Below are 15,640 nucleotides of genomic sequence, written 5' to 3'. Positions count from 1 at the left end.
TTAAAGCGGAAGGCTCTTGGTGTTTTCTAGAATAGGAATTCTATAAGATTTTGTGCATAATATCTCCTTTTCGAAAAGAACAAATTATATTGATCAATATGTTTTATGATATTTTGCATTAAAAATGGTCGTCACATATTGCATTCACATCAGAAACGTTTTTCAAAATGTATTCTAGTTTTAAGTATGTACATTGTGGGGGGGGGGGAAAGATAGTTTTATATCTCCCGTTCTACTGGGCCGATTAACAAAATTAAAATTGCGTTTTTCATATATTGAAAGCGAGACTTGGGATATATATTAGATTTATATATAGCATTGTTCTAACATAGGTATTTTGACATAAAAATCAGACCTTTCCTGAAATAACATACCAATTTTTTTTCCATATTTCGATTCTACGATTCAAATTATGTCTAGATATTAAATTTTGTAAAATTTGGTGCGAAATTTATGAATAAATTCAAAAATTTATCTTGGCGCAATTTTTTCAGTTTGCTCCAAGAATAATTCACTTGGCGAACTTCTTAATATATGGCAACCAGTTTTCCTTTCCTTTCCATTATGCCGGAGCGGGAAAAAAGGCACCTGGTTTCTACCTTTTTACATTGTGCATGAGCGGGAAATTCACTTCAGAAATTTTCAATAAAAATCTGTAATTGTTTTGCAGGTATGCTTAGAAATACGTCTACTTTAAAATAATGGTAAAAATTTTATAGATTATAACTTAAATTTTTCTTCGAAAAATTCATAAAAATTATTTTAAAATAAATAATAAAAAACGGGGGAATTATATTTTGAATGAACCTGAATTTCGAAATGTGAAAAGAAAAATCAAATATGTTTAACAAAAAAGAGAGATTAATAAATATATATAGATATACCAAATTCAATTAACATGTAGGAGCTAAAATTTTGAGAGCTAATTTTTGGAAAACTACTCGTACGAGTTTTACAAAACTTGGTAGTTTGGCGTAATTTGAGTCGTAGAATCGAAATATGAAAAACAATTGTATGTTATTTCAGAAAAAGTTCGATTTTATGTCAAAATACCTATATTAGAACAATGATATATATAAATTTAAAAGTCGCGCTTTCGAGACATGAATTTCGTTAATCGGCCCAGTAGAACGGGAGATATTTTAGAACTGTGCCTTCCCTCCCCCCCGTAGTGTTCAAATCCAAACGTTCCGCTCTGCAATTAATGAGCAGCTCCCAAACATAATTACCCAATTTTATGTCAAATATGTCGGTCAATTTTTATCGTACGAGAGTCCAATTTAATTTTTTATAATGAGTACATTTTTTTTTCTAACTATAAAAGTAGGAACTGAGAGAACGTATAAAAAGATAGATTTCATATTTTTTTGCAAAATTCATTTTTTTAAATTTAAAAATACCAAAGGATGGTTTTTGCGTCTTTAAAACACTTTTTCACCTGGAATATATGTCTACGACCAACCGTTGCTAGAATAAATGCCGGAGTTCTTTGTGAACAAGATATATATTATTTCTAGATTTATAAAACTGAAATGAACCGGAACAATCTTCAAAAAGTAAAACGCAATTAGATAGGTTTCCGTTTTGGAAGTTTTAATTACAATATCCAAAAACATTCATTGCATCTCAAACAAATGCCCTTTAATATTTTTTTTTCTTTTTTATAACTCATGTTTAAGCTTAAGATGAGACTTTTCTCGTACCGTTTTTTTTTTTTTTTTTTTTTTTTTTTTTTTTTTTTTTTTCTCTTCAGCTAAAAGCTTTTAATCTTCAAAAAAAGTGTAGTACTAGTAGGTTTTTTTTCCTTTCAGGGAAAAGAGCTTAAATCATCAAAGGCTCTTCATCCGTATTTGGTGGTTATCTTAAAACGGATAAGAACCGTAACAGAGAGCAAGAAATCTGATAAACTCATCATTTACGAGCGTGCGTGATCCGCATGCTGACATCATTGACTGTCTTTCCACGTCTTCCTCGGTTTCGTCTCTAGACTTCATTCTTTCCAATTGATCACGCGGCTTTCCTTCGATTCCTTTTCTCACTTTACGAGCGATTAAATTAGGAGGACCTAAAAGAAAGCAAATGGCGGACCGATGATAAAAGTTTATGGAAGAGTCATATACTACAGCTACAATTTCAAGGACCTTATTTATGGAAACCAAGCGTATTTAAGTGGAAATATGAATGTCTTTTCTAGATCCATCTTTTACGGATATTAATGGTTTTACTAGACAAATAAAACAGCTCTGGAATTCAGATTTTATATCAGCATATGAATATAGCATTAATCTATTTTGAAATATTTAAGATTTATTCGCATTTAAATCTACGTTTTATTATTTACATAAAAATTCTAATTCTAAATCAGTTTTTCTCAGTGTGGGCTCTGATGCACTCCTTATCAAAAGGACACTGTGGGGATTCTGAGTAAGCAGTCGGGTCCTAAGAACAGAGCTTGCTGAATTTGGTCACTAAATGTTTTCAAAACAAACATTTAAATAATCATTAAACTTCTATTATTAAATTTAAAAAATGTATATTGTTGCGAATTTTACACATTTATATATGTAAATAATTTGTAAATAATATGTAATATTATTTATATTTGTAAATAATTTGTAATAATATGTAAATAATTTTAGTGAAATTATAAGTGAAACTGTTGTACTTTTTTTTTTCATAATGTAACAAGAAAATTTAGAGAAGCGAAGCTTGCCGAAAGCAGGGCCGAATACAGGAGTAGGTCTATTTAACATTGAGTAAATGGCTATCGCTCTAAATTGACGAGATATCGACAATTTGGCTATAGTTTTGGCAATTAATTTTATCGCCATTTGAAGAGAAGCCGCCAAACTTGGTGACCATTTGGCAATATTTTGGCCCGATCCCTGTATAACTGTTATGTGTATTAAAACTGAATAATTGTAATTGTTACATGCAACTGTAACCGTATCCAGCCCACATATGTCCCCCATTCATTTTGAGAAGTGCTAGAGATTTCTCAGTGATCGTGGGGGGAATCGCCTTTTAGATACTGTTGCGAATTTTGTACCTAGATAAATGATTTTAGTGGAATTATATATGAAACTATTGTATTTCTTCTGAATAATGTAACACGAAAATCTAAAGGAGTGAAGCTCGCCGGAAAAGTAAGAATACAGGGATAAGTCTATTTAACATTGAGTAAAGGGCTATCTCGCTAATTTCGCGAGATATCGCCAAGCTGGCTATAGTTTGGCAACCAATTTTTGTCGCCAAATTTGGAAAGAAATAGTCAAAAGTCGCCAAACAACTTGGGTGACCCTTTGGCGACATTTTGGTCGCGGTCACTGTATCACCGTAATAGGCATTGATTAACTGTAAGTGACAATCTGGAAAGTTGTACCCGTAATTCAGCCCTCATATGCCTTCCAGTGATTTCGAGAAGCAGAAAGTACAAAAAATATCTCGGCGATCCGGTGAAAACTGTATAAGGAGAGAACGTCTGCTTTCAATTAATGTTGTGAGCTGTTAGTTCCAAGCGACTTCGGAGTATTGGAAGCTGCAGCTTTTAGATGGGCATTGCCTAAGTTGTGTTTTACCTTCTTGGAAATTTGAAGCGACTGTGAACACCTGTACGAGTACTTCTGTGGAATGTTCCAGAACTCTGAAGTGCTTCTTTTGATAAAATTTTATCAACCAATCAGAAACATGTGTGCATTCAATCTATTAGGAACCCGTACTGACGCAACAAGCACGAGCCACTGTTGCCATTCAAGAAAATGTAAGATGTTTATCTTTCAATTTTAGTTAACAACTTGGCTCTATGAAAGCAATATTTTGCAGCGGCCGAAAATAAAATAATTTTATCTTTCACGCGCCAACGTGTTACCATTCAGTATAGCCTAAAATAATTTCAAATTTAATCTGGAAGGTAACTGAGTAATAAACTAAGCGATTTAAAAGCAATTAATTTAGTTCTTAAGAACAATTTTTCTCCTCTCCTTTTTTCTCCTTCTTCTTTCTTTTTCCTATGTTACCTTCTTCTCTCTTTTCAACGACAATAAATTTTAATTTATATATAACGAAAAAATGAATTCTTTGCAAAAAGTCAATTTAATACATCCTAATTGTTACATCTGACACCTCTTTGTCAATAGACTGTAGAGACATTAGGTTTTTTCGAAGGAGAAATGAGCAGTGCCCTTGCCGGGACTCGAACCTCTTGAATACGCGCCGAGCGTGCTGACCACTACACCACGAAGGCCTGCTAAGAAGGCGAGTGAAATATAAGACAAAGTATTTGCATCAAATTTACTTAAATTTGAAAATCGAGTTCTTCTTTCTGGTCAGATAGAGTATAAGCTCTATATCAATTTTTACCTGCATTTCTCACAATTGTGATAAATATTATCTTAAATTTCGAAGCTATATATTTGAAAATGAAACTTTTAATTGTGACGTTGTTGTTGTTGAAATGTATATTCCATTCTTTGCATTTAAATGAAAAATGTTAACTCTGTCTTTATGAATTTTAAATGTTGATAAGGAAATAATTATATTCAGTAGTTTTATAATAATCTAGATGTTCCGTTCTGAAATTTGGTCTCTTTTTAAATATGTTATCACACAGTTTAGAATATTTGCTGTATTCCTTTGTAATATAGTGATCTAGAAATCTTTCTTATGATCATTAGGTTAGAGAAAAAAGACATTTTAATGCATTTTCCTTCCTTATTTTCTTAATAAATTAGAAATCCTTCTTATGTTTCTAATCTGCAGATTTCGCTTCCTCTGTAATCCTCCTATCTCTTAAACCTTAAAATAACGTTAAAATAACGTTCATCATACAAATCGAGTTAATAAATATTTTAGCAGTGCCTCTAAAAACTTTGCCGCTCAGTGGATTAAATCAATTAATTATTCAGAGAGACAATTTGTTCTTTCTAATTCCTTTTCCTTCGATGCAACTAATTAAATCATTTAATTAACAGCAAGAGTTTAATCAGAACAACAAGACCACAGACATTTACTAATTTGTTATAAAAAAATTAATAAATCCGATTTTAAATAACAACGTATACCATACTAGTGCATCCTTCAACAAATAAAAATGTGAACCGTAGCAACACAGAAAAGAGTTCTACGTTTTAATGCTTTTGTTTTCAAAAGGAAAAAGATGAAAATGTTCCAAACTTTTACAAATAATAATAATAATAATAATAATAATAATAATAATTTGCAAGAAAATTATTTCGAATGTTAGTTCTAATAGAAGGCAATTCTAGTTGTATTTGTATATAAAGTTTAAAAATGGAGGCCTTGAATCTCACCTGTTTTCATCGAATGATGGAATGACTACATGTTCCATGCAAAAATGATGAAGTAATTTTTAATGAATTAGAGAATAATGGGTAGTAAAAATAATGTGTGATATGATATACAAAATTCCCATTTGTGATTTCTTCCCCGTGAATTTAGAACTCTCAATACGTAAATCTGCTAGCTCTCTCATTCATTAGCATTCCATATATTTCATCAATCATTTTAATTCCTTTTTAAGATTTCGCTTAATTTGACTTCTTTATACTGTTTAATATTATCTTGCTCAGAGGAATTACTGTCATTGTAATCTAACTTGATTTGTATTGAACTTCAGTTAGCAAACACAATGAAAAGACTCAACTAAATTTTGTATGCTGCTATTTAGATTTTATAATAAAATTCGATAGTTAAAATAATATCTACCGCTGCTTGGGATTTTCCTAGTAAATTAGAATTTAATAATTTCAAGAAACCAATCGGAAGTTACACTTATAAGCTTAAGGAAGTTACACGACGCTACTACAATATATCACCTTGCCAATTGCTGAGTGGTTTAAAAACTCTGATCTGGGAGTTCGAACTCGCTATCTGCATGGTTGAATTTCGTTGTGTTCCCCTATGAATAACATGAATATAACTCAGTTTTCTTTAAAAAGTTTCGATTCCTGGAGAACGGGATAGTTGAGCGGTCGTTTTCGTGGTTTTCTCCATTTGTAACTTGTATACTAGTTTTCCTAGAAAGTCATCCCTCCTCTTAGGCAGATAGCCCTTGAGTGTTTTACCGTAGACAAACAAACCAAATCAAACCTTAGGAAGTCCTCTACGAAGTCTTTCCTTTTCTTATGGTGATAGCTCTCTTTTGCTGTGTTCTTCCGTTTTCAAATAACTTAAACTAATTAAAGTAATATAACACGCCTAAGAAATATTAATTTAGAAGTCAAATAACAAAAATCAGCGTTATATTTGCAAATTTTCACAGGACTAGTTTCGATAGTTTTACCGAACCATCATCCAGAGCTGCCAAAGTGCAAATGAACGAGATAAGATATAGTGATAAGATAAGAATGGCCTGAAAGGATTTAAGCTACTGGCGCCATCTATTGATGAAACAAGAAAACTAAAACATAATTTCCTTAAAGCCTGAAGGTAAAGATGGTGTGGTAAAGTGACGTAAAGGTTCTTTGTCGAGGGTGAGTGATTTCAGAGGGCAATAGTTTTCATATCAATGGTGAAATCCTGTGTATTTTTTAATGATTCCGGATGCAGCCTCGAAGATCAGTCTAGTGGTGGTGTGGTGTATTTAATTACGGCAAAGCACACTAGGGCTATCTGCCTAAGGGGAGGGATACCTTCGTGGAGAACTTTCTAACCAGTCTAGTGGACAAAGAGATAGAAGAAGTATTTTCATCAGGGACAGGAGATGAACACTTTGTTACGTATGAGTGATAGAATCTCCCCCCCTGGGAGTTAAGCGCAAGTAAACACAGGGAGATATATAAAGTGGTTTCCTGAGAAAAGGGGACAAACGTCCTGTTTAGAGCTAAAGGCATGTTGGCCCGCTAAGAACGATCATTCCCCGTGTATAATGCTTTAAAGCATTTTTCCTGTAACCAAATTCTGAAATTATGGGACTAAATATATCCAAGTCCCATATTGTCAAGATATGCTACTCTTTAGGTTTTCATCTTATTAAAATTCATGTTATTGTTAAAACTTGAGTTAGAGGTTCATTTCAACCCGGTGTCACAACCCAGGGTTTGCGTAGCGGTTGCGGCCACTACACCACAATGGATTGGAATTAGGGTCATTAACTAGAACAGGAAGATCTTTCTGCACGGCAGAGCAACATAAGTTGGATTCCTATGGTGTTGGTACGCCGCACAGACTTAGGAATACTGTCGAGTAATTATGGCAGTACCTCCTCCACGAAAATGCGATATTTTCGACCATCCATCAGGGGTGATAAGAGATAGGGACTTAAGTAATCACCAATAATACCCGCCCCTATATTCATGGAAAACCTTCGTTGGGCAGCATGCGGGTGCATACTTTGTGATTTGTCCTGGCTCCACACGTGAATATTGTGTTGACTGAAGACTCTTTCATGACAGAAAATGACGTCATTGGAAAAGAATGCGGAATAAGGGCAGCGTTTGTCGTCAGTCCGTTCTTCTTCGAGGAGATCACACCTGCAGGTCCCTTTACCTGTGTAGTTTCTGGAAAGCGGTAAAAAGCTCTTTTGCGTAACCATGTCCTTCCGGCACGTCAGCAACGTAAATGTATGGATCGCACTATATTCATGCACTATGTCTCTCCTCCGAACATTGCTACTCGTGTGAAACTGCTGCTGATCGTTCATTTCGGAGATGATAGAATCCTACGCCGCCATTTTCCAACAGAGTGGCAGCCACGGTTTCCCGACTTAAACCCGTGTGACTTTTGGATTTGGGGATATCCAAAAAATGTTATTTACATTGGCAAGCATCACGCACCACACTTATCATCAGCACAGATACCCTCCGATCAGTTGTGGAACATGCAGTTTTGCGCTTCCAATTAGCAGCGGAACAAGCAAGAGAGCATATCAAACAACTTCTGCATGAATCATCCGTAAGGTGCTTGTTTCGTGAAGTTTCTCATATCACTATCGCTGTTTCCTCTGTAAATACGTATCCTTGTCTTTTCTATAATAAAATTGTCGTAAACCCTTGTATTGTTTCCTTTCGGCTATACATCCACAATAGCAATGTGAACACTGACAGCTCCATCTATCTACAAATTTTGAAACTATTTTCTTCTTTACCAAACAAATTTCATTACCTCAGGATTGTTCTGGTAAAATATCAAGTCATTCTGAGCTGTAGTTTTAAGTTAGAGCGCTTTGAAATCGCAACTTTAATTATAATCACCCTGTATGTATGTTCTTTGCTTGTGGAAAAAGGTTTTGTCAGCTGCAGCCGTCAGAGTCTGAACGCACATAATCTTCTATCTGAACATGTGCATCTCGAAGTCCAAATTTGAATTCCGAATTTGTTTTTTTTTTTTTATGCACTTCATGTTTTGTGAGAAAGTAATGATTTTTTTATTAACAAATTCATCTATTTGATAACAATGTGTTGCCACTGCCCAGAATAAAATACTTTGATTTTTCACTGGCCAATGTGTTTTCATTTGGCCTAAGTGATTCAATCTGTTTGTTACTTATTAACAAACTAACCAATAAACATAATTCTTAACAATATTTTTTAATAATGTACTTGACTGATTTTAAAGAAAAATGCATTTAAGACATGACATATCTAATTATTAAATTTTATGAACATTTGCTGCTTTTTTTTTCCATGATTTAGAAAATTTTCTTTACGCCATATGGCACATAACTAATACAGAATCGCTTTTTATTTTTATGGCCTTTTATTTTTTGTAAAGGCAAAAATGAAGGGTTTAAATGCAGTTATCTTGCAGTTATGCTATGCTAATAATGTTTAAGAAAATTCTTCAGTATTCCTTATATCAAATACATTCAATCTGTCGTGCATTAAGTACCTTTCACATTTTTTTTCGTTGAGTTTTTAAAAAAGATTTGTTGCATAGATACAGAGATAAACGGACTAAATAAATAATGTGTACTGTGTAAAACTGTAGAAATTATATATATGATGATCACTGCAGAACAGTCCCTGTGTCCCGTGACACCGAATTCTTCAATGAAAGCAAAAGAAAAACTTATGAAGTGACTGATATTTGAGCTAACACCATTACTACCTATTATACAAATACAGTACCATACCACAGATAATACAGCTATAGTTGACCTGATAAATATTTCCTATTTCCTACTTAATTTTTAAACAGTATAATTTTTTATGTATTGAACAATAAAATGATCTAAACTATTTTTTTCCGATTCTATGTTTTCCGAAGCATAATTAAAACATTTTATTAAAGAGATTATGCAGTGAACAGTAGTATTCAATACTGTTCAATATCCGTTACATCTAAAATCTGGAATTGTTATAATATCCGTTACATCTAAAATCTAGTATTGTTAGACTGAAACGCTTAGTTAAAGTTGCAATAAAAAATACTTTTCTTTTATTATTTAAATCATTAAATATTTTGTGCAACTAAGTATTTAATTAGACCTCAACTAGCTGGGCTCATTAAAATCCTGATATATTTTTGTTACTCATAATAACTATTTTAGTTAATATGAATTAAAAGGTCATGAAATAAACTCGTTGTAATGTTTTTTAATTCACTGTGAATTCTTCTGTTGCAGAATGTCGTGAAATCAAACGACATGCGGGTCGTAGCGACCGGTCCCGCTAAATGGAGCTAGCGACGGTGCCATGAACTTGGACGCAGAGAATCGCGTCGTCCTGAACGTCGGCGGAATCCGGCACGAGACCTACAAAGCCACGCTAAAGAAGATCCCAGCCACCAGGTTATCTCGACTAACAGAGGCCCTCGCCAATTACGATCCGGTTCTCAATGAGTACTTCTTTGATAGACATCCGGGAGTCTTCGGGCAGATTCTCAACTATTACCGGACGGGGAAACTTCATTATCCGACTGACGTATGTGGCCCATTATTCGAAGAAGAGCTCGAATTCTGGGGTCTTGATTCCAACCAGGTGAATATGAGTATTTTTTACAACTTCTTTACATCCCCATAAAGAACTACAAGCTAATAGGGTGGTCGCTAGCGCCAAAATTAAAGAGATAATACGGAAAACTATCAGAACAGGTACACTTGCCCCCACAGGTGTTGACACTTTTTGTATACATAACCTCAATAACGCTACCCACGTGAGGATCTGAAACTTAGTGCCAGAATTCTGATACTTTCAATTCAGTATCATTGTCAATAAATCACAAATTAACATATTTGCCGCCATTGTTGATGAAATGTCTTGCCTAAATAACCTTAATAAAGCTAAACAACAAAATTAAGACCTTAAATTTAGTAACTTAGAACCAGAAATCTGATGCTGACAACTGACATCTGACATCATGGTAGAAAATGTGGCTTCTATATCCTTGGGCCTGGATTCAAATCTTGGAGCAGACACGAGAATTTATAAATGTCTCGTGACTTTCAGGATTTCGTTCATGAAATCCTCATAAGGAGTTGGTAAAAGGATAAGGGATTCTTGTATCCGCCCCCCCCTGGGGGAGAAGGTATTCCATCAAATTTAGAATGCAAACTCCCACTATCGGCACTATCCCTTGCCTCTTGGCCACGATAAAATTCACAAATCGGATCTGGCTGAGGTTCAAATCAGAAAGATTAATCATAATAACGGAGACAAAAATCTGGTATGAATGAATTAATTGAAAATCATTAAAATTCGAAGCCTTGGTCTTTAATGCCAGATTTATTGAAACAACTCCAAGCGGAATTAGCTGCGATACAAACAGCAAACTCCTGTACAATCGATTTACATGTAAAAACCATAAATGTCCTCACTCCTAACCGACATTCAAACAGCAGTCCTGGCTATCAAAAATCGAGTGAACACCTCTCCAGTAGTGTAGAACATTAATAGTATTTCAGCTCAAAATGAAATCACCTACACAATATCTTAAATAAGAGGCACGCCTGCCACAAAGCAAATGAGAAGGCGGATGAACTTGCAAAGGACACATTTAGATTACTTTTCTGAAAATTTAGTTGCCGTTAGCGATGAGATAGGTGAGAGGTTTCAAGGATTTATCAAGGAAAATGGACTATTTCGATGATGACTGACAATGGTTCCATGTTTCAATAAGATGAACCCATAGAGAATATAATAGGAAATGTGCGAAGTAGTCCAGGGAGACTTCGATACATGAAATAAGATTGTACATTTTATATATATTGCCTTAGTGTAAGCTAAAAAATTAATAAATTCTAAGAAAAAATATTTTAAAACTATTTTTAAATTTCCCACTACCGCAATTTTTCGAAATTTTTAAAGTTGTAATTTCTAGCAAACTCTGAAGTGATGGAGCAAAATGAAAGCCATTTGTGGATTCAGCGCTAAAAAATGCATAGGAACCAATTAACAAAATTCAGAAAAATATGACATAATCCAAATTTTGCAGGCTTGTGAATTAATACTAAAGAACTTCCCCAAGAATTATTATACCATGGGTCCAGCTAGGTAAGAAATGTATCAAAATTCCTCAAACATCAATGGAAAAAGGTTAAAAAAATAAAAATTAAAAAGGACGCTATATATTAATTGTGATGCATATGACGTTAGATAATTTACTAAAAAATATCTTAAAATGTATTAATTAGATATATCATGAATTCAAAGCATTTTTATTTAAATAAGTCTGATTTTAAAAAAGTATTAATAGTACTGATGATATTTAGAACTGTGTTTATTGATTTTAATTCGCTTAGTTTATTAATGAAACACAGATTAAATTTGAAATTAAATATCTTATTCTTTGACCAGTGATTGCCGCAGAGAAGATAAAAGCATTTTATATCCAGCAGTGCCGACATATTGCTTTTAAATAGTTGAGCTTCTTGATTAAATTTGAAACATAAATACATTATGCTTTGGTGAATGGCAATAATTTCGCCCTCGGAGGGTAAAAATGTTTTATTTCAAGCAGTGGCAACACATCGCTTTTAAATCAACGATTTCGTTAAATTCCTAAAAAATGGGAAATAAATAAGCTTCAAAATACTAATTTAGAAGTCAAAAACAAAAATCAGCGTTATATTTCCAAAACTTTCACAGGACTGGTTTCGATGGTTTCACCGAACCACCCTCCTCAGCTGCAAAACCGCAAATGAACAAGACAGGAAATCATGATTAGAAAAGATAAGAAAGCCTGGACAAGAATAAGCAAGTGGCGCCATCTGTTGATGAAACGAGAACTAAAGCATAATTTCTTTAAAGGCCGAAGGCAAAGATGGACTGGAATTAAGATCGTTAACTAGAACAGAAAGATTTTGTTTTTGAATGTGAAATGCCTCTAGAAAATCCAGTTCTCCAATGGAAGATGTTTTTTGAATAATTTTGGCAGCAGAAAAATTGAAAGTGTGATTTTCGGACCAACAATGTTGAGCAACGGAAGACTTCTGTGTTTCCTTTTTTCTAACATATGCATCATGTTCCTTGACGCGAAATTTTAAGATTCTCTTAGTTTGGCCAATGTAAATTAAACCACACTGGCAAGGATTTGGCCAATGTAAATTAAACCACACTGGCAAGGAATCCTATAAATACCCCAGGAATTCATATCCGGAAAGGGGTCCTTGAGTATGGAACTCGGAATTTTATTGATGGGAGAATAAACAACCGGAAAGTTAAATTTCTGCAAAATATGTGCAACTTTATAGCTAATTGACTTAAAGAAGGGAAATGACAACAGAATTTTTATAATCTCCTAAAACAAGAGTGTGCCTTTTAGCGTGTTGAGATTAGAATTTTTTAACTGCTTGATTAATAATGTTGGGTGAAAAGCCCCTGTCAATAGCTATTGCTTTTTACATTATTTAAAAGCAATAGCTATTGACAGGGGCTTTTCACCCAACATTATTAATCAAGCAGTTAAAAAATTCTCATCTCAACACATGTAAAAAGCAATAGCTATTGACAGTGGCTTTTCACCCAACATTATTAATGAAGCAGTTAAAAAATTCTCATCTCAACACGCTAAAAGGCACACTCTTGTTTTAGGAGATTATAAAAATTCTGTTGTCATTTCCCTTCTTTCCATTAATTAGCTATAAAGTTGCACATATTTTGCAGAAATTTAACTTTCCGGTTGTTTATTCTCCCATCAATAAAATTCCGAGTTCCATACTCAAGGACCCCATTCCGGATATGAATTCCTGGGGTATTTATAGGATTCCTTGCCAGTGTGGTTTAATTTACATTGGCCAAACTAAGAGAGCCTTAAAATTTCGCGTCAAGAAACATGAGGCATATGTTAGAAAAAAGGAAACACAGAAGTCTTCCGTTGCTCAACATTGTTGGTCCGAAAATCACACTTTCAATTTTTCTGCTGCCAAAATTATTCAAAAAACATCTTCAATTGGAGAACTGGATTTTCTAGAGGCATTTCACATTCAAAAAAATCTTTCTGTTCTAGTTAACGATCCTAATTCCAATCCAACTTTGCCTTCGGCCTTTAAAGAAATTATGTTTTAGTTCTTGTTTCATCAACAGATGGCTCCACTTGCTTATTCTTGTCCAGGCTTTCTTATCTTATCTAATCATGATTTCCTATTTTGTTCATTTGCGGTTTTGCAGCTGAGGAGGGTGGTTCGGTAAAACCATCGAAACTAGTCCTGTGAAAATTTTGATAACGCTGATTTTTGTTGTTTGACTTCTAAATTAGTATTTATTCGACGTGTTATTGTGTCTTAAGCTTCAAAATATTTGAAATTCGTGCTTCGAGGTGGATATGTTCGGATTTTTACCCCAAGAGGTGCACCTATGTGTCTTCAGAATTTGTGGTTCTAGGTTCGGTCATGTCTTCCAGAATGCGAAAAAATTAGTATACACGTGCACTCTGCGCAAAAACATGGGACAGTTTTATATATCTGTTCTACTGGGCCGATTGACAAAATTTAACTTGCGTTCTTGTGTCTCAAAAGTCTCGATACATATTAAATGTATATGTAGCATTACTGTATAGGAGTTTTGACGCAAAATCGGACTTTTTTTTAAAATGGCATACCATTTGTTTTTCTATATTTCCATTCTACGACTCCAATTATGCTTAAATATTAAGTTTTGTAAAATTTGGTAAGAAACTTAACAAGAAATTTACTTCATACCGTAACTTAACTTTCCTCTTTTTCATTGCGCACAAGCGGAAGAAAAAGGTACATCGTTCATTCTGTCAAATAATTTTAGCAAAGTGCATAAAACTTATTTAGCGTTAATATCGCTTGTAACAAATATGGAAAATTTCAAAGTCCCACAATATATAAATTCACTTATATGTTTAGAAATTTTGAACAAAAAACCTCTAATTTTTTGCAGGTATGCCTAGAAATGCATCTACTTTAAGATGATAGTAAGGCTTTAATAGGTTATAAAGTTTTTCGAAAATTTTATAAAATTATTAAAAAATACAAATTTTAAAAATAAATCAGAAATTATCTACGAATTTTATTTGGATTAAAACTGAACTTCGAATTGTAAAGGAAGAAATCGAGTACGCTTAATGAAAAAGGGGATGTTAATAAATATGTAGCAAATTCAATTACCATCGACGAGCTAAAATTTTGAGAGGTAATTTTTAAAACCTGCTCGTGCGATTTTTTACAAAACTTGGAAGTTTGGCATAATTTAAGTGGTTGAATTGAAATATGGAAAAGACTCAGTATGTCGTTTCAGAAAATTCCGATTTTTTGTCAAAATACCTATGCTAAAATAATGCTATATATAAATTTAATATATATCTTAAGTCTAACTTTCCAAATAGGAAAAAAGTAAGTTAAATTTTGTCACTCGGTTCGGTAAAACGGGAAATACGGAACTTATAGAGTATCTCGTATTCTTTGGCAACACAAACTAACGAGGTCTAGAAAGACTGTAGAGGAATTACCCTCAGATCCTGACAGCAAACAACGTTAGAAGAATGGTGTAAATGAACCTTTATTTAATGACAAAAAATTTCAAAGGCAACCCCATTTGCGTTTACTTAAGCCAACAATTCTGGTTTAACTTAAACAAGAAATATTGAACTTAAAATAAAATGTAATTAGCCTAACGAGTCACGGGATAATTTAATCGCGCAGGAAGGCTCTGACTCACAGAAGCCGGCGGAGCGAGTCTAATGGCTAGAAGAACTCCATGCCACAGAATGAAATCGCTATGTCAAGTCAAATTAACAGCGTGGCCTGCAAGCAGCCATAACATGTTCTAAAATCTCCTTCCGAATTAAATTCTGAAATGTTCCTTCCTAAATTATGTTAATTAGCACTTCTTCCTCCCTTAATCTGAATAAACGCGTGCTAACTGATTAGTATTCTGGCACGAAACCGTGGGTGAAAAGGAGAGTGAAAAGGAAAGTTGCTTTCACTAAAAATTAATTATTAGTCAAAATAAATAAATAAATCCTCAAAAATTGTTCCCTTTTTTTTTTTTTTTTTTTTTTTTTTTTTTTTTTTTTCCCACAGGGACAATTTTCTCAGAAGGATTATTAATTCCGTTTTGGCATTTTGTGTTGATTCACTACAAGCGTTGTTTCACTTTTCAAATTGTTGCCAACAAGTATTATCACCCTGTCTTATATTTAAAGAAATTCAATAATGAAGAATCTGCATAAATGTATGTATGTTTCTCGCATTGTGACAAAACAACGGTACCTAGAG

General features: G+C 33.6%; 1 protein-coding gene across 2 annotated transcripts in view; it reads left to right on the top strand.

The window, feature by feature from the left end:
- LOC118202245 (potassium voltage-gated channel protein Shaw-like) overlaps nt 1-15,640 on the top strand; it is a 437,925-nt gene that overhangs the window by 215,393 nt on the left and 206,892 nt on the right. For both annotated transcript variants that reach the window (XM_085813375.1, XM_085813376.1), the window contains exon 2: nt 9,584-9,938. In XM_085813375.1, coding sequence (XP_085669501.1) covers nt 9,654-9,938 — 285 coding nt within the window. In that variant the 5' untranslated portion in view covers nt 9,584-9,653. The remainder of the gene's footprint in view (nt 1-9,583; nt 9,939-15,640) is intronic.

The sequence above is a fragment of the Stegodyphus dumicola genome, chromosome 3 (assembly GCF_044657685.1).
Source record: "Stegodyphus dumicola isolate Sdum_Otavi_A_Nest chromosome 3, ASM4465768v1".
Taxonomy (NCBI): Eukaryota; Metazoa; Arthropoda; class Arachnida; order Araneae; family Eresidae; genus Stegodyphus; species Stegodyphus dumicola.
This window is presented reverse-complemented; position numbering and strand designations above follow the sequence as displayed.